The sequence below is a fragment of the Meles meles genome, chromosome 7, assembly GCF_922984935.1.
Source record: "Meles meles chromosome 7, mMelMel3.1 paternal haplotype, whole genome shotgun sequence".
Classification (NCBI taxonomy): Eukaryota; Metazoa; Chordata; class Mammalia; order Carnivora; family Mustelidae; genus Meles; species Meles meles.
Genome location: NC_060072.1, coordinates 330,748 through 355,924, shown reverse-complemented (window position 1 = coordinate 355,924; position 25,177 = coordinate 330,748). Strand labels below are relative to the sequence as shown.

Genomic DNA, 25,177 nt, shown 5'->3' with positions numbered 1-25,177 from the left:
AGAGAAGAGTAGTTGCTCTGGACAGATTAGTTTGCAGATCATAGCAATGCTCTGGCTCGGCCCTTTGCCATCTTCGATGATGGGCTAGTTCTGGGAGGGATGGTCTGTCCCTAGCCAAAGAGGCCTCTTAAGATGTCAGACATGATCTACAGACCAGGTCTGCAGTACAGAGACGTCTGGGAGATGCCTAGTGGTCCCTCGGGCGGGGGTTGGACCCTGGGAGGGAGGTGGGTCATAGAGCTGTTACATTTCTTGGGGTGGAGACGCGTGCCTGGGGCTGACACCTGGGAGACGGGGGATGTGTTGGCCTCGGGGAGCCGAGGAGGAGGTGAGGGCCCTGAAGGTGGGTCAGCCGGAGGGAACCGAGAGAAGCCGCAGGGCCCGCGCTGTAGGGGGTCTGGGAAGTCCTTGCGAGCTCTGGAGCCAGCCCTGGAGGGACCTGTTGAGGCAGTTCCTGGGGAGAGCACCGTCGAGCGCAGGCTCGTGTCGGGGACGCACTCGGTGGACTTTGCTGTAGACTTGCTGAGGGTGAACTCACACTGCGTGAGAGAAGTGACCCCTTCTGTCTTTGCTTGCAGCCTCGTGGCCGTCACCATGTTCTGGAAGTTTGACTTGAACACCACGTCCCACGTCGACAAGCTGTTGGACAGGGAGGATGTGACGCTGCGGGAGCTGATGGACGAGGACGACGTCCTGCAGGAATGCAAGGCTCAGAACCAGAGGCTGCTGGGCTTCCTGTGCCGGCGGCAGTGCATGGAGGAGCTGGTGAGCCTCATTACCCGGGACCCGCCGCTGGACATGGAGGAGAAGGTCCGCTTCAAGTATGTACGGAGGCTGTGGCCGGCGGAGCTGGGCGGGGCTGCGGGGAGGCGGTGGGCGGCGCGGGAGGACGGCCGGAGCCAGGGCTTCTGACCGAGAGCCCCTGTAAACATCCACCCCGTCCGAGAAGTAAGGAGACCCCTCCCCGGGGGGCTTGTTTTCGTGAGGGTTAAAATTTGGCGTTTCTCTGTATGTGATTTCTCGTCCCGAGCTCTGGCGAGGGACTCTGTGTGTCGGCGTCCTGGGTGAAAGCGTGCTGAGAGCAGACTGACCCCAGCACGGAGGCGGATAGACTGCGGCAGATGGGCTGCACCCCAGCGGGAAGCAGGCCCCAGGCTGCCAAATGGCCTACTAGGGGGGATGGGCAGCACGTGACTTCTTGACCGTGGGAAGTGCCCCACTGTGGGGTCTTGGGGTAAGGAAAGAGGCTATGTCGTTAGTGGTACTGACCATTCTCAAAGTTTTCCCTAAAATGTTCCATTCAGCAGTTGGCTAGGGTGTTAGGACATGACAGAAGGGAGGTGGTGGTGTGATTAAGGACTTGGGATGAGGACAGAGGAGTAGGAATGAGGGGGACAGGGCAGAGCAGCAGTACCTGGGACTGGTGACACAGGAATGGGGGCAGACAGGGTCGCTCTCGGGTGCTCCTGTGTCCACGGAGCGTCACACACTGTGTGCTGGTAAAGTCTTAGAACAGGGTTGGCTGACTGGCCCACAGGTCAGATCCTGTCTTCGTGTGGCCTGCAAGCTAAGAATAATTTTACATTTTTAAAAAAGATTTTATTTCTTTATTTGACAGAGACACAGCAAGAGAGGCAATACAGGCAGGGGGAGTGGGAGAGGGAGAAGCAGGCTTCCCGCTGAGCAGAGAGCCCGATGCAGGGCTTGATTCCAGGACCCTGGGATCATGACCTGAGCTGAAGGCAGACACCCAACGACTGAGCCACCCAGGTGCCCCTAGTTTTAAATTTTTAAATGGTTGAGGGGCGCCTGGGTGGCTCAGTGGGTTAAAGCCTCTACGTTTGGCTCGGGTCATGGTCCCAGAGTCCTGGGATCGAGCCCCGCATCAGGCTCTCTGCTTAGTGGGGAGCCTGCTTCTTCCTCTCTCTCTGCCTGCCATTCTGCCTGCCTGTGATCTCTGTCTGTCAAATAAATAAATAAAATCTTAAAAAAAAAATTTTTTTAATGGTTGAAAAAAATCAAAGGAGTAATACTTTGTTACACATGAAATTGATATCAAATCCACATTTCAGTTGTCCATGAAGAAAGTCTTGTTGAAGGGCGCCTGGGTGGCTCAGTCATTAAGTGTCTGCCTTTGGCTCAGGTCATGATCTCAGGGTCCTGGGATCAAGCCCCACATCAGGCTCCCTGCTCGGCGGGAGCCTGCTTTTCCCTCTCCCTCTGCTGCTGCTCCTGCTTGTGCATGCGCGCGCTCTCTCTCTCTCTCTGTCTGTCAAATAAATAAATACATAAAATCTTAGGGAAAAAAAAAAGTCTTGTTGGAAGGCAGCCACACTCAGCCTTTGGTGACTACAAGGGCAGAGTTGACAGTTACAACATAGACTGTCTAAAATATTTACTCTCTGGACCTTTACAGAAGTCTTTGTTGACCTTTCTCTTTGAGGGAAAAGAATGCCAGAGAGGGCAACGAGAAGTGCCTGTTGCAGGGGACACTCGATTTAGGGACACCCATTTAGGGCAGTCATTCATGGCCTCTGATGGGGGAGCCGTGTAGATGCTGGCCGAGGAGAGCCCTAGATGGAGGCGGGAGCTTGTTTGTAGGGGAGCCTGTGGGTTTGGGGGCATGCTGGCCATCTGTGAAAAGTCACATGGAAGCCGCTGTGCACGGGACATGCCTGGTCAGTGCCCCTCGTCTCAGCATCATTGTGGATGGCCCTCATCCCTTTTACCCTCTCACCCCAAATGTGTCCTGTTCGGTGTTAAGTTATGTGGTCTCCCTGCAGAGAGGGCATTGGTTAGCAGGACGGAGAGCTGGGGTGCGGGCAGTGTGTTCTGGATCAGGGCAGAAGGGTCCCAGCATGGCACCAGTGAGCCAGGAGACATTCATGTTCATCGTCAGAGAGTTTGGGGGAAATGAGTGGTGGGCAGGTATGGAGCCAAGCGGACAAGGCGGTGAGGGAGCGGTGCCCTGGGGGACTGGCGTAAGTGAGCAGGTGGGAGGAGAGCGAAGGTGTCGGCTCCACTGTGAACGGAACATGTTCGTACAAGGTCAGCAGAAGCCTGCGTTAACCGAGAGCTGTGCGTGCGGTGATAGAGTGCGGGTGGGGGCGGGCGATGGGAGAGCTCGGTCCTCACCTTCCGTCATCGGAGGTCGGTTTCCACACTGGAAGGTGGCGAGTGAAGACATCCGTCTCTGTTTTACTTAGAAACCTCGAGGCCGGCACAGAGCTGAGGACAGGCGTGGGGTGTGCAAGGACAGGGGGCAGGAGGCTGCCCTTCCCCACAAGCCCGTGGAACTGAGTTTGAAAGGGCGTGTCCGTAGCCCAAATTAAAAATTAAGATTTTCAATTTTAAAATCAATTTGAAGATTCCTTTTTGAGGAAGGGAGTAGGACGGCCGGATGGATGGTGAGGAGGCAAGAATGAAGTAGAGCGAGTGGCTCTGGCCACAGCCTGGCCTCCCGGGAGCCGCTGGCCTGCGTCTCCAGCCCAGGCGACTGCCCACCTTGGCCGGCCTGGCCATCGTGCCTCTGGGCGGCGGGTCTGAGCAGTATAACGGGTCGCTTCCCCCGCCTGACTGCAGGCTGGCTTATGCGGAGACCCCTTTCCCGACAGTGCGGGATGCGCCCGAGCCATGCCTGTTCCAGAGGAGCTGCCCCTGGGTGGTGTGAGGTCAGGGAGCAGCCATTGTTCCTGCGGAAAGCCCGAGGCTGCTGCAGGCGGTGAGGGCTCGGTGAGGGCTCGGTGCGGCAGCCCTGGGCTGAGAAGCTGTCTCCCTGGTCCAGTCTGAGAGCCACGAGGAGGTGCTGGTCTTTTTCTGAAAGTTCCTGGCCAGGTTGCCTGTTCTCAGCCTTCCGAGGAGCAGGAAGAGTCAGCAGACTGACCCCAAGACGGTGCTGCGGTTACTTGCAAGGTGCTGTGGGAGAGAGCGTTCTGTGGCTCTGGGCCGTGGGCTTCTGGAGTCCAGACTGCGGGTTAGCAGTGCTCACCTGTCGGGAAGTGGGGCTGCAGCAGGACGGCCCCGCAGAAAGGACACCCTCCAGAAGACCCCGAGGCGCTACAGGAGACTCATCCTCCAGGAAGGAGCGCTGAGCCCAGTCGTCCGATGACCCCCCCAGGGGGCAGCATTTCTTGGCACAGAGCGAGGTGTCTGAAGGGGCAAGAGGGTTCCCTCCATCCTCACTCTGATAAGCCAGGGCCCACCTTCCGCGTTCCAGGAGCTCGTTGCCGTCCTCTTTGGCTTCCTTCCTGCGGGGGGGCTGTCTCTAGGAGATGCTGGAGGAGGAGGACCGCGTGAGGGTCTGACTGCGCACCTGCTCCCTCTGGTGTAGACCCTGCACGGACGCCCCTGGGTGTGCTTTAGAAGACGCCGCGGTCGGCTCCTCTTCCTGGCCTTGTCGCGGACAGGCCAGATGCAGCAGGCTCCCAGGTTTTGTCTCCTCCTGGGGGCACTCGGGCCCTTGTGTGGTTCCATCGTCCTGTGAGATCGTCCCCGGGGGCCGGACAGGGCAGGTTCAACCAGACAGGTTGTAGAGTGAAGTGTCAGCCGCAAGCACCGAGACGCTGCGTCCGGGCTTCTGGTCGCTGACGGTGTACGTACCCCTGGGCCCTTTCAGCCCGTCGGTCGTGGCCGCCCCCACAGGGAAGCTTCCCATATTGTTTCTTTGTACGTCTTCTCCCCACCGGTTTGCCTTCTGTTTTCTCTTCTGGGACTTGCCGTCGGGTGTTAGAGCACGTGATTAGTGCTTTCCTCTTCTTTCTACTCTTGATGTCTTGTCTTTGCCTTTTTGTCTATGTCTGAGGCATCTGAGAGGCTCCTTCCCGAGCTGTCTTCCTGTCTTGCTGATGTGGAAGCTTTCCGCCACATTTCTGATTGAGGGGGTCTTTCTTGTCATCAGGCGCTTTAACTCCAAGCCTCCACTTCCTGCGCGCGGCCACGCTGTTGGGGCAGAGCGTTTCCGGGAGTTTCCGTCTGTCCCCGCGCGCTCCGCCACGGCCCTGCACATCTCGGCTCCTGGCTGCTGCGTGTTTGGTCAGCGCTCGGCTCCTTCTGGCAGAGAGGCGCCGGCGCCGGCGGGGGGTGTGATGGGGCCTGCTCGGCCGTGCGAGCATGTGTGCGGCAGGTGGCCAGCCACTTGGGTAGGCTGTGCCTGGTTGACTGGGCTCTGTCCCACAGGTTCTCCAGAAGGTAATCCTCCCTGCTCCGAGCTGCGGGGTGAGGACCTGGCATTGGCCTCCGTGAGGAAGCTTTTGTTCTTGTGTGTGTTTGCTCTTTGGTTTTGCTTTTTACCAGGCCCCTGTTTCTGGCCAGCGTGCCGTCAGTCCCTCAGCTGGCCTGATGTCTCTGAGTCAGGAGCTGCTCTGGCCCATCTTTTCCGGGGGGTGACTTCTGAGTCCTGAGTGCCGACCAGGGACGGGCAGGAAGCCTGCTGCTCTCCTGAGCCGCGCATTCTGACCTGCCGAGTTAGCCGCTGCCTCTGCGGCCAGGCCTCTCTCCAGTGGTTTCTAGCGGGCGCTCCCTCTGGCCGCCTGACGCGTAACTCCCCTTGCGCATCCTACCATCCTCTGGGCCTCGCCAGGAGTCATTTCCCCTTTCCTTTCCTTTCCCTTTTTTTCCTTTCCTTTTCCTTCCTTTCTTTTTTAAAGATTTTATTTATTTATTTGACAGACAGAGAACACAAGTGGGCAGAGAGGCAGGGAGAGGGAGAAGAAGAAGCAGGCTCCTTGCTCGGTAGGAAGCCTGGTGTGGGACTCAATTCCAGGACCCTGGGATCATGATCTGAGCTGAAGCAGACACTTAACAACGGCACCCCCCAGATGCCCGTCCACTTTTCTTTTCTTGCCTTTTTACCTTTGCATTATTCGAGTAGGAGTTTGAGAGGGGAACATAACGAGCCTGTATGTTTGATCTGCTCTATTTATTGAATTCCTGTTCTTTTTTTTTTTTTTAAAAGATTTTATTTATTTATTTGACAGAAAGAGAGATCACAAGTAGACAGAGAGGCAGGCAGAGAGAGAGGGGAAGCAGGCTCCCTGCCAAGCAGAGAGCCCGATGCAGGGCTCGATCCCAGGACCCTGAGATCATGACCTGAGCCGAAGGCAGAGGCTTTAACCCACTGAGCCACCCAGGTGCCCCTGAATTCCCGTTCTTTATGTAAATTTTAGAACTTAGTAAAACAGTACCTGTTTCTTTTTTTAAAAGATTTTATTTATTTATTTGACAGAGATCACAAGTAGGCAGAGAGGCAGGCAGAGAGAGAGGAGGAAGCAGGCTCCCCACTGAGCAGAAAGCCCGATGTGGGGCTCGATCCCAGGACCCTGAGATCATGACCTGAGCTGAAGGCAGAGGCTTAACCCACTGAACCACCCAGGCGCCCCTACCTGGTTTTTGAAGAATAATTATAAAAGACCAATAAAGAAAACCTCAGTCCCTGTACCTAGATATAACCTTTGAGGGTCAGTGCCTTATAGCTTGTCTTGCCACACGTGTGCACGTTTGCTTATGTGTGGAAACCAGGTTGGGGTCTCTCTATGTGCTCTGGAAACATTTCTGAAGGACTAGTCTGTGCTTTCCTCTGAGCCTTGGCTCTTTTGTAGCATCAGTACATCTTCTCTTGGTGTTTGGAGGCTGGTGGACACCTGGGTGCCTGTGTGATGTAGGGTCTAGCTCTGGCTTTCAGGGTCGCTGTGGCCTGGCCCTCCTGCCCTGCACTGTGACCTCCTGTCCCTGGCAGCTGTGTGTCTTCCTCCATGCGAGTTTCGTCGTGTACACTGCGGTGGTGAGGTGGCCGTGTGATCCTGGTAGCCATCCTGTGAGCTGGGTGGGCCCGGGTTACGCGTCTCTCCCCCTGCTCTTGGCCTGGGCGGGCGTGCGGAACCAGCTCTGTGTGCGCGCAGCAGGCCTCTCACGCCTGGCCTGCCTGCAAAGCACGGCCGCTCCGAGCTGGAGAAGGTGCTTTGTCTTCTCCGGGCTGATGAGAAATACCTGTCCCGTAGTCAGACCTAGATTTCCCGGTTTCCTCCCCTTCTGCGTGAGTTGGCCGCCACGCTCTGCTTCCTCTGGGTCGCTCCAGCCCAGGCCTCTGTCGCCAGTCCTCAGTGACCAGCATGGTTTAGGCCTATGTGAGGGCCTGTGTTGGTGGCTGCCAGGATCCGGAGGGTCATGGGGGCTGACCTTGACCCTGGGCTTGCTGTTTTATGCATAACCTAGTGCAGTGCTGGGCACTTGCATCTCCTTGTTAGATGGGAAAGCCCAGATACAGAGAGGTTAGGTCACCTGCCTGAAGCTGCAGAGCGTGTCCTGTGGACTAACAGGTGCTCTCCAGGGCAGTCAGCCCCACTGGGACCGTCCAGCACACTCCTTCTGCTCTGGCCCCAGTCGCCCTTACCTGCATTCCCAGGCATACCTGGATATGGCACCAGGCATTATTATTATTACTATTATTTATTTATTTATTTATTTATTTTAGAGCAAGAGAGAGTGGGGGAGGGGCAGAGGGAGAAGAAGAGGCAGAGAATCTCCAGCAGACCACCAGCTTAGCACGGGGTCCACTGCGGGGCTCGATCCCAGGACCCTGAGATCGTGACCTGAGCCAAAACCAAGAGTCGGACGCCCAACCGACTGAGCCCCCCAGGCGCCCTGGCACCAGGCATTGCTGATGGCCGTGCTGTTGCAGGCTCTGTCCCGGATGCGGTAGCTGGGAGCTGTGCCCGTCCCAGGGGCAGTGGCAGCGACGCTATGTCTGTCAGATGCTAAGGCAGGGAGCAGAGGGATGTCATGGGGTTCCATGTGATGGGATCAAGATTATTTTGTATCTGTGGGGCGCCTGGGCAGCTCAGTGGGTTGAGCCTCTGCCTTCAGCTCAGGTCATGGTCCCAGGGTCCTGGGATCGAGTCCTGCATTGGGCTCCTCACTCAGTGGAGAGCCTGCTTCCCCTCTCTCTGCCTACTTGCGCACTCTCTCTCTCTTTCAAATAAACAAATAAATAAATCTTAAAAAAAAAAGACAATTTTGTATCTGGTCATTTTATGTGTCCTGGTATCGATGATTTGTCCACGTGATGCCTCGTGACTGGCCGCGCATCGTGAGCTGCTGACGTGGCAATCCTTTAGCCCAGGGCCCAGCTGGGGTCTGTGCTGCTGGTGTGGAGGGGTGGGGAAGGCGTGGAGGGGAGGCTGCTCGACGCGGACCTGGCGTCACTGGCTGTGTTGTCCCAGGAGGGAAGAGACCTGGCCTGTGGGTGTGAGGACAGAGGTCTTGAGAGAGGAGATACCAAAAGATTAACACACGTTATTTAGAGAATGCGGTTGAGTCAGAAAGTAGGCGCTGTCCCGGTGGAGGGTGTGAGGAGTGAGGAAAATGTGTGTGACACGTGGGGCTCGTTGTAGTAGAAATTGTAGAAATGCCCATTGGTCACCGGATCCTCATATTTTTACTCATTCCAAGGTCTGACCCGTGGACCTCCTTCCTGAGAGGCTGGTCATTCCAGCAGCTTCCTGAGAGCTGGAGAAGTCTAATTTCCCCTCCAGTTGCTTGTGTTGTGCCCTCTTAGGTACCCAAACACAGCCTGCGAGCTGCTGACGTGTGACGTGCCGCAGATCAACGACAGACTAGGAGGGGATGAGACTCTGCTGAACCTTCTGTACGATTTCTTGGACCATGAGCCGCCTCTCAATCCTCTGCTCGCCAGTTTTTTCAGCAAGACCATCGGCAATCTCATTGCACGAAAAACTGAACAGGTAAATAAACTGCCAGGCCCGTGTGGCCGGTGGTGATGCGGCTGGCCATCGGCTGTCGCGGTGTGACCCGCATCTTCAGGGCTCGGAAAGTGTGGTTTCTGACTCTTCCACGGGGCACAGCTGGGGCAGGGTGCGCAGCTGCTGTGTGAGTTGGAATTTGAGAAAGGAAAGTGGCTTCTGCTGGCTGGCTTAGGAAGCAGCAGCTCTTCCTGCCACCTGAGAGCTGCCCAGGACACGAAACCAGGCTGGCTGGTTCTGTCCCGACCGGGCGGAGGCGTGAGGAATAGGGGGCAGGCCTGCGTCGTGCCAGGTTCTGCGGACGCCCGCCTCCTGAGACCTGCGGCTCTATGGGGCAGCAGAATTTGTGTCTAGACACGTGTGTTTCAGAGCAGATAAAGGACAGCTCATAGCGTCAGGCTTCTGTGAAAAGGCTTCGTTAGCTGGAGTGCAGCCTTGGCGTCCGTTCGTGCGTCCGCGCCACCCACGCTGTGGACACGTGGAGACAGGGCGTGTCGGGGCGGGGCCTCAGGCCGGCCACCCGCCCCAGCAGCCAGGCCTGGCGAGTCTTCCACCTTTATTCCTTGCCACCGTCCCCAGTGTGTTATTTCTGAACACACAGCAGATGTCGTAAGATTTTATTGTTACCGTGTATACCTCTAAGATACAAGGACTTTCAAAAATTCTTTTTTTTTTTTTTTAAAAGATGTTATTTAGAGAGAGCACAAGTAGGCAGAGCGGCAGGCAGAAAGAGAAGCAGGCTCCGTTCTGCTGGGCAAAGAGCCTGAGGCGGGATTCGATCCCAGGACCCTGAGATCAGGACCTGAGCTGAAGGCAGCGGCTTACCCATCTGAGCCACCCAGGCGCCCCTAAAAATTCTTTTAATTATAACTCTAGGAGGGGACAAGACTGCTGGGCACGTTGCATCATCACACCCCAGAATATTCATTGTTGAAGTGCTCAGGGTTGTGAAATACCACGGAGGGAACACACCACTACTTTGTGTGTAGAGAGTGGTGGAAAGGGGCAGCCTCCAGGCAGGTCATTGTTCCCTTGAAGAAATTCTTGGCGTGATGGAAACGTTCGGTGGAACATACGTTTCACAGAATCCTGAATCTTCGCTTTGTCCGGGGCCTCAGAGGACTGTCTCACGTCAGAGATTTCTCTGACCCAGTCAGAGGGTAAATGAGGAGGAGAGGGGATGTGGGTGGTGAAAGTGGGTGTTCGCGGCAGCGCCGGGTCCAGGACATGACAGTGTGTCCTCCCACATCAGTGATTGGTGTTGAAGGAAGTGTTGTGGTCAGTGTGGCTGTGGGGCAGTGCTAGAATTTCTAAAAAGCTTTATTTCTGGCCCGCGCCTGGTTCATAGTTGCCTGCAGCCTGACCATGCTTCTCTGCTACTTTCAGAGGTTTGCTGTGTTTTACTGCTTTGTAAATGTTTCCATCTTCTTCCCTTGCCAAGTGCATCAAAAAATATGAAATGCGCTCTTGAAAATATTTCTTCTGTTGGCAAAGATGTAACATATTTATGAGAATTTCAGACAAGGTAGAGATACGCGGACCGTCTCTTGTGTACTCGCGAGGCGGCCGCTGTGGACTGTTCGGTCCTGTCTCTCCCCAGTCCTCCTGTGAGAAATGCTGACACACACTCACTGTTGATTCGCACGCGACGGCATCATCCTCTGAATACTGCAGACTGGTTTTTCCCACTTAGAACGGGATTTGGTATGTCTTTTCCTGGATAGCTCCCACGTTCTTTCCAGCAGACGCATGGCCGTGTTACTGCTGTCCCAGAGTTTTGGAACAGCAAGCGCACAGGGGCCTTGTTTCTAGGGTCTGCTGGGACAGGGCCACAGTGCCTGACGCAGCGTTGCCACAGACACGTGGGCTGCAGTGAACAGGCGAGCTGCACTTTCTGACCATTTCGTACATTCGTAGAGAAACAGTTTGCGAACCCCTGTGTTTCTGTCGCACAACTTCAACAGTCACGTGTTTCTGACCAGTTTTATTGTTTTACAGCCCCTATTTCCAAACCCCATCCCAGGTTATTTGGAATCAGATCCCACACGTTGTATCATTTTATATGTAGATATTCCCATATGTGTTTCTTTTTTCTTTTTTTTTTAAGATTTCATTTATTTACTTGGAGAGAATGGACGGAGAGAATGCATGAGCAGGGGGAGGGGCAGAGGGAGAGGGAGAAGCAGGCTCCCTGCTGAGCATGGATTTTTTCCCCCCCATATGGGGCTCAACCCAGGACCCTGGGATCAGGACCTGAGCCAAAGGCAGAGGCTTAGTGGACGAAGCCACCAGGTGCCCTCCTGTATGTTTCTACAGCATGAGGACTCTGCCGGCATGATCACGGGTCTCTTTGTTACTGAGGAGTTGGGGCTGGAGCACAGTTTGCTCGTCTGTCAAAGGACACGAGGTGTTTGCACTTTTGTCTGTTGCAAATCGAGCTGCTGTGGGCATTTGTGTATCGCAGTCCTGCCTTAGCCACGGTTCCAGTTAGCACCAGTCGTGGTGCACAAGCGGGTGACCCTTCTCCTGACATCGCGTCCGAAGGTGGGACGAAGCCTAATGCCGCACACAGGCCCAGCTCATTCCATAAGCATTTCACCATCTCACATTGTGGGAGGGAGGCTGAATCCTCACAGTAAGATGCTTTGGGAGAGAGAGGGAGGGAGGGAGCGTCATTCACATCACTTATATTTGGTATATTGTTCTATTTTATTATTGTTGTTGGTCTCTTATTATGCCTGATTTATAAATTAGACTCTACCACAGGTGTGTACGCATAGGAGGAAGCATGGTGTTTGTAGGGCTCAGTACTGTTCGTGGTTTTAGGCATCCAAAGGGGGTCTTGGGATGTATCCCCCGTGGATAAGGAGGGATAATGACACAGCTTTGTGTGTGTGAATTATCCTATTTGAAGTGAATTTCTTGTAAACGACACTTAGTTGAGTCATGTTTCTCACCTGCTCTGCTGTTCTGTCTTTAACTGGCGTATTTCGGCCATTTACATTTAATGTGGTTGTAGATATGTCAGGCTCCCATTTTATTGTACTGTTCTGATCGCGTTTTTCATTTTTCTGTTCTTTTTCCTGACTCCTGTGTGTTATTTGATAATTTAAAAAATTCCATTTTGACTTATCTAGAGTGTTTTCTCACGTGTCTGTGTAGGTTTTTAGTGGCTGCTGTGGGTGTCGCAATATGCTAGGTGTTACCTCATAACTAGGACATACCTGTGGTCATCTCGAGCGGACCGGGTGACCGTGGTTGAGCCAGTTCTCAGTCCCACCGGCAGAGGACTCCAGTTCCTGTCGCCTACCGACCCTTCCTGTGATCACATTCCCGCTCTCCGGGCAGAATTGGTACAGAATACAGCGTCGAGGTCTGGATCTGCGGTCTCCCTGCTGACCGATGAGGGATGAGTACCTTTTCATGTATTAACCGACCATTTGGATGTTTTCTGTTGTGAAGTCTCTTGCCCATTTTGTTAGGCTGTCTCTTTGTGATTTGCAGGAATTCTCTCTCTCTTAAAAAAAGAATTTATTTATTTACTTATTTATTTGACACAGAGAGAGAGAGAGAGAGAGAGCACAAGCGAGGGAATGGGAGAGGGAGTCACAGGTTCCCTGCTGATCAAGGAACCCAATGCGGGATCAATCCCAGGATCCTGGGATCATGACCTGAGCCGAAGGCAGACGCTTACCATCGGAGCCCCCCAGGCGCCCTCCCTTTCCTATTTCTATCTATAATTTACTTGAGACGGATTCTTGCAAGTGATGTAAGGTTGGAGTTTTTGGGTCTGTGTTACTGCGGGTGTCTAGTGAGCCCCATTTCCCGGTGAGGCCCTTCTCTCAGTTGTTTTACACGGATACGCCCGTCACGAGTCAGACTCCCATGTAGTATGTCTGTTTCTAGACTTTGTTCTCTCGTTCTGTTTGTGACCGCTCCGGGGCTCTGCAGTCCTAGGATGTGCAGCTTTAGAAGTCTTGGTATTTGATAGTCCTCTCGCTTGGTTTCTCTTCAGAATTTCTTTCTTTTTTTTTTTTTTTTAATTTTATTTATTTGACAGAGAGAGAGATCACAAGTAGGCAGAGAGGCAGGCAGAGAGAGAGGAGGAAGCAGGCTCCCTGCGGAGCAGAGAGCCCGACATGGGGCTTGATCCCAGGACCCTAAGATCATGACCTGAGCCAAAGGCAGCAGCTTAATCCACTGAGCCACCCAGGCGCCCCTCTCTTCAGAATTTCTGATTGCTGTTTTTTACCTTTTGCATTGTTTTAGAATGAACGACTCTTAGAATGAATTTGTCAGTTTCCACATTCTCCCCAACCTCCTCCCCCAAGAAAACCTGTCAGAGTTTTGGTTAGGCTTACGTTGGCTCTAGATTGGAGTCGGCAGATTGTGGCCCACAGGCCAAAACCAACCTGTTACCTATTTTTGTAAATGAAATTTTACTGAAACACAGCCCCTGCCGTTGACTTACGTATTGTCTGTGACTGTTTTTGTGTGACTGTGACAAAGCGGATAACAAGGGCTTCTTTACCTTCTCCTGGTAGCATGTCGTCATTCTGCGGGGTAGGGGTCTCGCACAAGTTTCATTAGGGTGGATATTTTCGTATTATTCTAAATGGTATCTTTTTATTGAAAGTGTTTACCAAGATAATTGTAGATCCGCATGCTGTTGTATGAAATAATTTGGAAGGCTCCTTTGTATACTGTGCTCAGTTTTGTCAATGGTGACATTTTGTAAAATGCCAGTAGAACATCACTGCCGGGATGTTGACATGCATGCGGTCCACTGATCTTACTCGTTTGCTCGGTTTCGCTTGTATGTGTGTGTGTGCACACGCGCACGTGTTGAGTTCTGTACTGTTTATCAGCTGTCCAGGTTCATGGCTCCACCGTCAGGATCCGGTGCAGTTCCAGAACAGCGAGGGTCCTTGGTGTTGCCATGTAGCTGCTCCCACTTTCTTCCCATCTCTCCCCCTTCACCCATCCCTAGCCCCTGACACTAATCCATTCCCATTTCTGAAATTTCATTATTTCAAAATGTTACTTAAATTAAAACATATGGGGGCTCCTGGGGGGCTCAGTCATTAAGCGTCTGCCTTTGGCTCAGGTCATGATCCCGGGGCTGGGATGGAGCCCCACATTAGGCTCCCTGCTCAGTGGGAAGCCTGCTTCTCCCTCTCCTGCTCCCCGGGCTTGTGTTCCATCTCTCGCCGTGTCTCTCTCTGTCAAATAAATAAAATCCTTAAAACAAGTTATAAATTAAAGCCTTCAGGCAGCTTGTTTCCCCGGATAATTCCTTGCAGAGCCCTCAGGCCGTCCGGGCGTGTCTGCGCGGCTCCCTTGCTTTCCCACCGGGCCATCCCGAGCTGGGCCGGGTGCTTCGCCTGCTGTGCGCTCCTGTGTGTCCGGGGTGACTCTGCTTTTGGTGACTATCAGTAGCTGATTCTCTAACAATGTACCTTTCTGTCCTTTTGTTTTATCTGTGTACAGGATCTTATCATTGTGATTAATAACAATTTTGTTTTGTTCCTTAGAAGTCTTAAACCTTTTATCTCTTTTTCTTGCCTAATTGCAGTAGTTGGAACCTTTAGTACAGGCTGAGTTGCAGTGTAGTGGGCTTCCTTCATTTATTTATTCCCTGAGAAGAAAGGCATTCAACTTTCTTTCTTTTAAGATTATTTTTATTTATTTGACAGAGACACAGCCAGAGAGGGCACAGAATCAGGGGCAGTGGGAGAGGGGGAAGCAGGCTCCCCGCTGAGCAGGTGGCCTGATGCAGGACTGAGCATGACCAGGACCCTGGGATCATGACCTGAGCCGAAGGCAGATGCTTAATGACAGCCCCCCCAGGCACCCCGCTTTCAGCATTCTATAATTATGATGTTTGTTGTGGGGTGTTTATAGACACTTTTTAAAAATCAGAATTAAGGGAATTTTCTTTATTCCTAGTCTTTTTAGCTTATAACATGAATGGTTGGTGAAATTTATCAAATGTTTTTACTCTCTTGGGAGCGCCTGGGTGGCTCAGTGGGTTAAGCGGCTACATTGGACTCAGGTCAGGATCCTAGGGCCCTGGATCAAGTCCCATGTAGGGTTCCCTGCTCAGCGGGGAGCCTGCTTCTCCTTTTCCCTTTGCCCCTCTCCCTCTCTCTCAAATAAATATATATTTTTTTAAGATTATTTATTTATTTGACAGACAGAGATCACAAGCAGGCAGAGAGGCAGGCAGAGAGAGAGGAGGAAGCAGGCTCCCCGCTGGGCAGAGAGCCCGATGTGGGGGACTCTGGGATCATGACCTGAGCGGAAGGCAGAGGCTTTAACCCACTGAGCCACCCAGGCGCCCCTAAATAAATAAAATCTTTAAAAAATGTTTTTACTTTCTGTTGAGTTGATCATATGATTTTTCTTCTCTGTTCTAATAGGCAAATTCTGTTGATTGTTTCTCTAATGTTAAACTAGCCTTGGTTTCATGGTCTGCCACCCACATCGCTGCGGTGCCTTATGATCTCCTTCAGGTGCTGAATCTTTGCCTCTGTGGTCATCAGTGAGATCTGCTTATAGTTCGCTTCCCTTATAATGTCCTTGTCAGGTGTTTTATGTTCTTGGTGTGCGGCACATTCTTTCATCTTGTGTCCCCTGGGTGAGTGTATATTAAGAGTGGAATTATTTTTCTTTAAATGTTTGGTAGAATTCAGTGGAATGGTCATTAAAGCCTGGCGTTTTTCCTTTTTTTTTTTTTTCTGCCTTTCCTTTCCCTCCCTTCCTCCCTCCCTCTCTCTCCCTTTCTCTCTTTCTTTCTTTTCTGAATGGGCTCCATGCACTCCCAACGCAGGGCTTGAGCTCAGAACCCTGAGATCAGAAGTCAGATACTCAATCAACTGAGCCACCCAGGAGCCCCGAGCCTGGATTTTCTATATGTGGGGCTTTTGGTGGAAGATTTTGTTTCTTTCGCTGCTCTAGAAATATTCAGATTTTCTCTCTGTTCTTGTCAGTTTAGATGAGTGTGTTTTTCAAGGAAATTTTTCATTTTTCTAAATTTATATAAATTGGCATAATATTATTTCTCCTAACCTCATCCTGGTGATACCCGTGGGCTCTGTTGTTGGGGTGCATCTTATTTTGTTCCCGATGTCGTTCTCAGAGTCTTCTTTCTAGGCGAGCGGTCATTCCCTTCACAGAGCCTCCGCACCCCTTCCCTCCTTCCCTCTTGCTCTTTCTTCTGTGTCAGCACGGGTGTGACTGGGTCTCCCAGCAACGTGGGCCTCTGCGTCGGGTCCCTGTGTCCCCCCACCATCCCTCGTCCGGCCTGCAGGCCTGTACACCGCAGGCGGTCCTCCGTGGCAGAGCTGAGCCGAGCGCCGCAGCGGGCCTGCCGCCGAGAAGGGCCTGCGGGCCCCGAACCGCTGCTGCTGCCCAGCTGCCCGCGTCTCTTGCTGGCATCAGGGACCAGCCAGGGGTGCGGCGCGCCTCTTCCCTCACCACACCGCAGCCTCTTTCCCTCCACCGGCGTCTGGCCTGCGGCCGCTGGCTATCTCAGCTGTTCCGCGCTGTCGGGCTCGTGCGTGTCTCCTGCGGCGGTCGCTGGAGGCGCTGGAAGAGCACCCGGCTGGCCTCGGGCCCGGCCCCTCCCTGCGGTGTTGGTGGCCGGGGGCTCCCATCTGCCCCCAACCGCCATCCTCCCTGGGGCTCGTCGGGCCCCTGCGGCTGCCTCCCGGGCCTTCCCTGTGGTCGGCTTCGTGCTGCCCTCGGAGAGGCCCCTCCGACCGCGCGCTCTGGTTTCCCGGAGCTCACGTCCGGGCACCTGGAAGCCGGCGGGAGGTCCGGCTTCTCAGGGTGTGTTTGGCCGCAGGTGATCCAGTTCTTGAAGAGGAAGGACGGCTTCGTCAGCCTGCTGTTGAAGCACCTCGGCACCTCGGCCCTCATGGACCTGCTGCTGCGGCTCGTCAGCTGCGTGGAGCCGGCCGGGCTCCGGCGGGATGTCCTGCACGTGAGTGTGCGGCCACCGCTCTCCGCGGCGTCCCTGTCTGCGTCCCTGCGTCCTGTGGCAGCTCCGGGTGGGAGGGGCGGGGCCCCGGGCGCCTGTCCCGCCTGACTCCCCTCCGTGGGCTCATTGGGGATGCACGCCCGGGCTCCTGCTGGACGCTGGGTCCGCGGTCTGAGCCTGTCTGCTGTCCGGCCTCGGGCTGCTCTGAGGCAGAGAGCCGCGTGTTCCTTTGCCTCCGACACTCCGGCCCCCCGCCCCAAGGAAGGGGAAAAGGGCCGTCCTCCCACCCCCCAGATCCCGGTGCCCTCGCGGCCTCAGAGCAGCCGTCCCGTCAGGGCCTGGCTTCATGCCCGGCTCGCTACCCAGAGGAAAGCGTTAGCTGACAGTGTTCCTGCGGAGTCAGCGGTGGAGACCAAAGCAGGCCTGTTGTTTGTTCTAGATGGAGTCTGTGCACGCGTCTGTCCTGACAGGCTCGCAGCTCCCAGAGGGCTTTCCAAGAAAAGAGGGTTCTCATCTCAGAAAAACCAGCAAACTGTCTTCGGGCAGGCTTTGTTTGTAATGCAATTTAAGATAAAGTGTTGGTCTTTCTTGCCCTTTTCCAGCCCCAGGCATCAGGTGGCGGTTCTCGCACTCGGGCTTATTATGCTGCGTTCCACAAAGAATTGATCACGGTAGCTAGCGGTAGGCGGTGAGCGCAGCGTAAATGTCTGCTGTGAACAGCAAGTCTGTGCAAACTCGCGGCTGAGTGGCCCCGGAGGCAGACCTCCCAGTTTGCAATGAGGAAATGCACTGGTCTCTGGGCACCCACCGCCTTTGAGCTTTGAGCCGTGCTGGGCGCTCAGCCCTCACCGCGCTCCTGCGGCCGCACCAGGCCATTGTGCTGCTCCCGCTCTCGGAGAGGCCCTGGTGGCACAGAGAGGGGAGCTGGGCCCCGCATGCGGCCAGGCTGCGCGCTGAGGAGAGAGCCCTGGCTCCAGCCCCTTTGTGTTCGGAGGTGGCCTGAGACAGTATGTTTAAGAGGCCACCACTGGGACTTAAGGACTGTGGTTCCCTTCTTCACGGAGTTTGGGTCACTCCAGAATTTGATTACGATTTTTTCTGGACACACATGTTGGGCCAAGAACCTCTGTCCCTGGGAGCTGGCACACGGATTTCTTCTGCACTGAATGACTCCGTTCTGTTGAGTTAGATGTGAGGAGCGTCACTGACAGGCCTCTTTTTCCCTTTCAGTGGCTCAACGAGGAGAAGATCATCCAGAGACTCGTGCAGCTGATCCATCCGAGTCAGGATGAAGACGTGAGTATGTCGCCCGCCCCTCGCTCGGGCTGCTGGGGACGCGCCCTGCTGCGGGGGCAAGTTGCTCCTCAGACGAGGACCCGTTAGATGCCGTTCTGCCTTTAGTCAAGACTTTCCAAACTGTTTCTTTTCAGTAAAAAAATAATAACCAGGGACACCTGGGTGGCTCAAATGGTTAAGCGTCTGCCTTCGGCTCAGGTCATGATCCCAGGGTCCTGGGATCGAGCCCTGCATCGAGGTCCCTGCTCGGCGGGAGTCTGCTTCTCCCTCTCCCACTCCCCCTGCTTGTGTTCCCTCTTTCACTGTCTCTCTCTGTCAAATAAATAAATAAAATCTTTAAAAAATAATAATAGTAATTACATTTTATAAAAAAACAAAGGAGCTGAATTAGTTATCTCTGGCTGAGTAACAGATTACTCTAAAACATAGTTGCTTATAACAGAAAGCATTTCTTACTCCTGTTCTGTGAGTCAGGGACCCGGACACGGCTTCGTGGGCGCTCTGCACGGGTCTGCCACAAGAGTGGGGGCGTGTCAGGGCTCAGCGCGGGAAGGGCCCGCTTCCAGGGTCACCAGCGGCTCAGTAGGGCTCCGTTCCTCGAGGGCGGTGGACCTGTCCGCAGGGCAGCGCTCGGTGTGCCGCCGGCTTCCTTTGGAGTGAGCGAGACGGAAGTCGTTCTTCTGCGCATTCGTCTCAGAAGGGACAGTCTGGGGTCAGGGCCTGGGATCGAGTTCTGCTTCGGGCTCCTTGCTCAGTGGAGAGCCTGCTTCTCCCTCTGACCCGCCCCGCTCGTGGTCACTCTACCTTGCGCACACGCACTCTCTCTGATAAATAAAATCTTTTTTTTTTTTTTAATGGAGTCTGCCCTGTGGCTGTATTCTGCTTTCTCGAAGGGAGCGGCTGGGTCCAGCCCACGCTTGAGGAGGTGGGATTTGCGTGAGCTCTGGGAGGAAGGCTCCCACTACCAGCGTAGAGGCCTGTGGGATGGCAGTGGGGCTTCCTCTCTTGGCCCCTGCCCGCTCCCTGCAGGAACCGCTGTTGAGTTTGGATCCTGACAGGCCTTTTTCTGCACTTGACAGACTGAACACGTTTGCTTGCCCTCAGCAGTTGGAGAGCAGCCGTGCAGCCTCCTGTCCGCGCCTTCGCTGTGGCCTGGCCGCGCTGCTGTCTGCTCCCGTCTGTCCCTGTGGCTGTCAGACAGCTGGGCCGGGGGCCCCGTGCTCCAGACTGAGGCACAGGGACGCTGTGGGTGGACTGGCCTGTTCCCCGGCCCAGAGGCTGTGGTGAGGCCACAGGGACCTCCTGGCTGCTTTCTCTTCTCCCTTAAATAGTCACGGGCCCACTCCCTTCAGCCCAGAGTGTCCCTGGCGTGCCCGTGAGGGTTGTGTGTTCTGACGCTCCCGGCACGGAGCCAGGGGCGCTCCGCATCCCTGAGCACCCGAGGCCGCCGCAAGTCCACCGCCCCGAGTTTCACCGGTTAAAGGGTGGTCTTGCCCCGGAAGAGTCGAAGTCTCCTGTTTCCTCTGTAGCACGTGTCAGGTTCCGTCAGCGTCCAGGACTCACTCGGAATGTTAGCAGCTACGATTTGACGCTCCGTATTTTAAGTAGGAATTTAAAGTACAGTGTCACTAACAGGGCCACTGTGTATCTCAAAGGGGCCCACGGGGTGGGGCAGCGTCTGGTGTATTTGACCCTTGAGAGAGCCCTGTTTGGACTCTTGGGGATCGTTCAGTTCCTCTGGAAGGTCTGGCCCGACTAGCATCCTGACGTCCGAGAGGCCAGCCAGTGCTCTCAGAAAGGGACTGGTTGGGGGCCGCGGTCCTTCCGAGAACTGAGCAGGGGGCAGCTCCCGCGGTCCAGGAGGCGGCCGGCCTTTCTCCTCAGCCCTGAGGGCAGCGCCGCATCTCCTTTTCGTTCCAGAGACAGTCCAACGCCTCGCAGACCCTCTGTGACATCATCCGGCTGGGCCGCGAGCAGGGCGGTCAGCTGCAGGAGGCGCCGGAGCCCGACCCCCTCCTCACAGTGCTGGAGTCGTGAGTGCTGGCGACCTTGCGGCCACCTGGCAGGGCGGGCAGGGGTCTGTCTGTCCCTAGGGAGCCTGCGCGCCCTGCCCTGAGCCCCGGCAGGTACCGAGCTCGGATTCAGACTCCGAAACGCCGGCCCGTTAGCCGATAGACCTGCTTCTCACGGGCGGGGCTGCAGGGCTCCCCTGGCAGGGACAGCGACTCCCAGCCGGCAGGGGCAGGAGCACTGTGAGACCTCTGGGGGCCTGGCCTCAGGCCAGCAGAGCCCCTGTGAGTTTTAGGGCGCTCCCGCTTCACGGAGAGCAGAGGCGGTCCCCTGGGCTTCGGGCGGCGCCGCGCTTGCCGCAGCAGCGGTGTGTCCTGACAGGCAGGACTGCGTGGAGCGGCTCCTCCAGAACATGTTCGACGGAGACCGGACGGAGAGCTGCCTCGTCAGCGGGACCCAGGTGTTGCTCACCTTGCTGGAGACCCGGCGGGCTGGGTGAGTGTCTCGCATGGCCGGGTGCTGAGTGTGAGCGCTGGGGGCGCGGGCACGGCGTGTTTCTCACAAACGTTGATCGTGTGAGCGGTCGGAGGGTCAGACTCCGCTGCTGGAGGTAAACGGGCAGCTCCTTCGACCCTTGGCGTCCACCGTGTTCCTGCCCCAGTCTGAAGGCACCGAGTGTGCCCGGAGTGTTGCTGCGTGGGTCTGTGGGATAGGTGTGGCCGGTGAGTGTGCCCTGCGCTGTCCCAGCGTGCGGGCTGTGGGTCTGGTGTGCGTGGCCCTGCGTGGGGTGTGAGGTGTGCGCGCGTGTGCGCCCGTCTGCTCTGCTCTGTCCTGCGCTGCCCTGGCTCCTGGGGCGACTGGTTCTCTTCCTCCCTCATCCTGGGGGAGCTTCGTCGAAGCCTGGGCATTGAGGGGCTGGACTTAGCAGCAGCAAAAGAATATGAAAACGACAGGAAACTGACTTAATGTTGGCAGAGATTCTTGGGAATTTCTCTCTCTCTCTCTCTCTCTCTCTCTGGAACCCAGTACGTATCTATCCATTTAGTACCTAAAACTGGAACGACGTTGCTCTCATCGCTTACTCTAGTTAGGCCACCAGAATACTGATGGTTTTCTCTCTGTGAGCCCAGGAAGCCTGTCCTTTTCTGTAGGAAGTGGGGCCTCTCCTGAGGGCCTTTCCCAGCTTTGGCTGCAGTGAAGGGACAGCGTGGAAACGGCACATAAAAGCAGAGATGAGGGCACCTGGGAGGCTCTGTTAATATAAGCGCCCACTGTTGGTTTCGGGTCAGGTTGTGATCTCAGGATCCTGGGGTCGAGCCCCATGTTGGGGTGGGGGGTGGTCCATGCTCCAAGGAGTCTGTGTGGGATTCTTTCCTCCTCCCTCTCCCTCTGCTCCTCTCCCCACTCGCATTCCCTAAAATGGATAAATAAAATCTTAAAAAAAACCCCACAAACCCCAAAACAGAGATGAGCTTGCTGATTCTCTTTTTTATTCTTTTTTTTGGTATTTAAAATGTTTTCCCGTGACGGTGACGTATTACTTTTATAACTGGGAGGTGGTCCAATGAGCACGAGGTGCCACCAGCCCAGCAGGGGCGAGGGGGCTGCCCTTGGCCCTCCCCTGGGAGTCCATCCTGAAGGCCCGCGGTGCCTCTCTCGTCTCTCTGCCGGTCACCAAGCCAGTCCTGAGCCAGCGAGTGAAGAGCTTGGGGGAGTGAGGTGAGGCAGAGGACGGGGCGCATCCCCCGTGTCTCCATCTCCTGTCCTCGTCCACAGGACAGAGGGCTTGGTGGACTCCTTTTCTCAGGGACTGGAGGGGCTGTGCACCGTCAGCAGCAGCGTCCTGCACGGCATTGAGCCACGACTGAAGGACTTCCACCAGCTTCTGCTCAGCCCGCCCAAGGTGGGTGACCCTGAATGGGATGAGGCCGCTGCGCCGCCGTTGCTGACCGGAGGGGTGCTGCACCCCCGCTGGAGAGCCAGCGGGCAGACGCCAGGAGCGTGTCTCCGCCCTCTCAGCTGCCAAGTGACCAGCTCTGCTCTGACGCACGGCCTGGGGGCTGGACAGTTCGTAGCCCCCGCCCAGATGACTCTTGTGCTCTGAAATCGGGGCCTTGCGAGAGTCCGAGTTTGCCGCGTGTAGGTCTGGCCTCCAAGTCCGGGACACCAGGCCAGGGGAGCCCTTCGCTCAGCTCAGCAGCTCTGGGCACCACTTGGGTCCTGCAGGGAAGGGCTCCGTCACTTAGCCGCCTTCCAGCGCGCCGTGGAGCCCCTCCGTCCCGGCCCCTTTTCCTTTCCCGGGCGCTTCTGCCGCGTGGCTTGTCTGTCAACTGGCCGCCTGCCTCTCCCACTAGAGAGTGAGCTTCCCGAAGGTCGGATTCTGGGACGCTGGGTTAATGAGAAGGTGGATTCGTCATGCTGCCATGTGTGGGGTCGGGAGACACCTGCGTCCAGTGTGGTGAGGCCGCTGTCAGCCGCCGCCTCCGAGAGTGTTTGTGGGGCGAGCTCAGTGTCCTGAGAGAGCCGGCCCCATCTCGGACATGTCTCGTGAGCTGAGGTGCACATCTCTTTGCTTGCTTTGTTGAGACCAGAGAGCCCTGGGCTTCTGGGGGCCGTGGACCACCGTTGCTCACTGCTCTGCGAGGCCCTGGGGGAGCGGTGAGTCCCTCACGCCGCTGACCCTCATGTCCTCTTGCAGGCAGTGCTGCCTTGACCGGTCTCCACACACGAAGCCCACGCGTCGCCAGGCCGGGCCACACTGTGGGGTGGTGGCCCTGTCCCTTTGAGCAGGTCTCACCAGAGCCGAGAGAAGCCAGCAGGGGTCATGCTGATGGCACGGTTCTAACCGGGCAGCGCTTCTTTGTCTGTAGAAAGAAGCGATCCTGACCACCATCGGCGTGCTGGAGGAGCCCCTGGGCAACGCCCGTCTGCACGGGGCCCGCCTCATGGCCGCGCTGCTGCACACCAACACCCCCGGCATCAACCGGGAGCTCTGCCGGCTCGACACCGTGGGCTTGCTGCTGGTGAGCGGCGGGCAGAGGGGGCGGGCGCGGCAGCCGCAGCGGGGGGCAGTGGGGAGGGCGAGAAGAGGCTTCAGGGCTGACCCAGAATGGGCACGGTCTGTGCAGAGAGACTGGTTCCCGGGCCCGCCCCAGGGCTGCCGGCGCCGGTTGCTGGGACGCATGCTGAGTGACAGTGGGACAGGCCTTGCCGTGGGCTCGTGGGGAATTGCTCGGGAAGCAGAGGGCAGATTTCTAATGCGGTTTGGGGGAATGGAGACACAGCGGCCCCCTCCTTTCTGGTTTCTGCGGAAGACAGAACGCAAGTGGCTGTTCGACATAAAACGTCCTCAAAGATCAGCTCCTGGTCACCCACTGTCAGAGGTCCTCCGGCAGCTCTTGGCCAAGCCAGTGGGAAGTGGTCCTCCCCTCCGCAGACGTCTCTCAGATAGCCCCAGGACAGCCCTGGTGCTTGAAGGAGAGGGGCCGGCAGGCAGGGCCGGCTGTGGGCAGCTCCTGTGGTCAGGGGGTGCTGACAGGACGGGGCGTCACCCTTGGTGTCAGCTGTGAGCACATGCGGTCTCCGGTCCGGTCTCCGGCCTCGCAGTAGGGCCGCTACGCCCAGAGAGCTGAGATCTGCTAACACTCGAGTCCTTATCCCCGGCAGGGGCCGGCCTTGGAACCAGGCCCGAAGGACCATCAGTTTCCTCCGTGTTTGGACTGTGAGCCCAGATGCGGATCAGGGATGCAGTCGGGAAAGGCCTCCTTTCCTTTTTCCTCTCCCCCACCCATCTTTTTGCTTTTATTTAATTGTGGGAAAATATAGATAACCTAAAATTTACCGTTTTTATAATTTTTAAGCATACAATTCAGTGGCATTAAGTATATTTATGGTGTTATATAAACATCACCAATGTCTGTTTCTGGAACTTTCTCATCTTTTCAGACAGAAACTCTGACCAGTAAGCAGTTTTCCCCTCAGCCCCCTCCCCGGGTCAGCTCTGTCCCCGGGTCTGACCCCTGCAGGGGCCTCCTAGAAGTAGGGCCAGGACTTGTCCTCCTTCTGTGTCTGGCTGGTTTCACTCAGCACCGTGTCCTCGGGGCTCCCCCAGGTCGTGGCAGGTGTCCGCCGCTCCTTCCTTTTCAAGGCTGAGGACTATTCCACGACGTCCACGGGCCGCATTTTGTCTGTCCCTTCGTCCGGCAGGGGACGTTTCAGCTGTCGTGAGTAACGCTGCTCTGAGTGCAGTGGACAGTGTCTCTCTGAAGCCGGCTTTCATTTCCTTTGGGTGTGTCCCAGCAGTGAGATTGCTGGGTCAGAACGAATTTCTGGGATTAAGTTTTTGAGGAACCTCCACACTGGTTTCAACGGTGATTGTACCAACTTACGTTCCCATCGGCTGCGTCCAGGGGCTCCGGTTCCTCCTCATCCTCCCCAACACCTGTTTTCTGTTTATTAGGTTTTTTGTTTGTTTGTTTTTTAATAATACTGTCCTAGTGCTGTAAGTGGTATGTTGTGGGATTTGAGGGGTTCTGCTTTGCATTTCCTAACGATTATCTTTGGAGAAGTGTTTGTTCAAGTCCTTTGTCTATTTTTTAATTGGGTTCTTTATTTATGGTTGAGTTGTAGGAGCTCTTTATATATTCTGTGTATTAAAATTTATCAGATAGATGATCTGAAAATATTTTCTCCCATTCTGTAGATTATTTTCACTCTCTTGATAGTATCTCTGACTTGAAAGTTGTAGATTTTGATAAAGTCTAACTTACCTATTTTTTTCCTTTATCGATTGTGTTTTGGGTGTTACATGCAAGAAATCATTGCCAGATCTACTGTCTTGAAGCTTTCCCTATATGCTTTCTCTGAAGAGTTTTGTGGTCCTGCCTTACTAGGTTTTGGTGTCTTCAGATTAATTTGTATATGCGGTGTAAGGTAAGGGTCCCAGTTCATTCTTCCGGAGGCGGGTTCCTCCTCCCGCGCCGCTGGCTGGGAGGCCGGCCGCTCCCCCGTGAGTGGCGGTGCCGGTCCCGCTGCAGGAGGCTGGCCGGTGCGCTGGGCGCAGTGCATGTCTTTTGATCTCAGGCTGTGAGTTTGAGCCCCGGGCTCGGTAGAGATCCCTTCAACGAAAGAA

The 25,177-nt window shown here is 55.4% G+C and overlaps 1 protein-coding gene across 13 annotated transcripts in view; it reads left to right on the top strand.

Moving 5' to 3' along the window:
• The window catches only part of PPP6R2 (protein phosphatase 6 regulatory subunit 2), a 77,276-nt gene that overhangs the window by 39,026 nt on the left and 13,073 nt on the right, over positions 1–25,177 (top strand). For 12 of the 13 annotated variants that reach the window (XM_046010737.1, XM_046010736.1, XM_046010732.1 and 9 more), the window contains exons 3-10: positions 579–821; positions 8,552–8,738; positions 16,606–16,743; positions 17,971–18,036; positions 19,957–20,069; positions 20,428–20,541; positions 21,823–21,949; positions 22,917–23,069. In XM_046010737.1, coding sequence (XP_045866693.1) covers positions 595–821; positions 8,552–8,738; positions 16,606–16,743; positions 17,971–18,036; positions 19,957–20,069; positions 20,428–20,541; positions 21,823–21,949; positions 22,917–23,069 — 1,125 coding nt within the window. In that variant the 5' untranslated portion in view covers positions 579–594. The remainder of the gene's footprint in view (positions 1–578; positions 822–8,551; positions 8,739–16,605; positions 16,744–17,970; positions 18,037–19,956; positions 20,070–20,427; positions 20,542–21,822; positions 21,950–22,916; positions 23,070–25,177) is intronic. The other variant, XM_046010738.1, reaches the window with a different exon arrangement.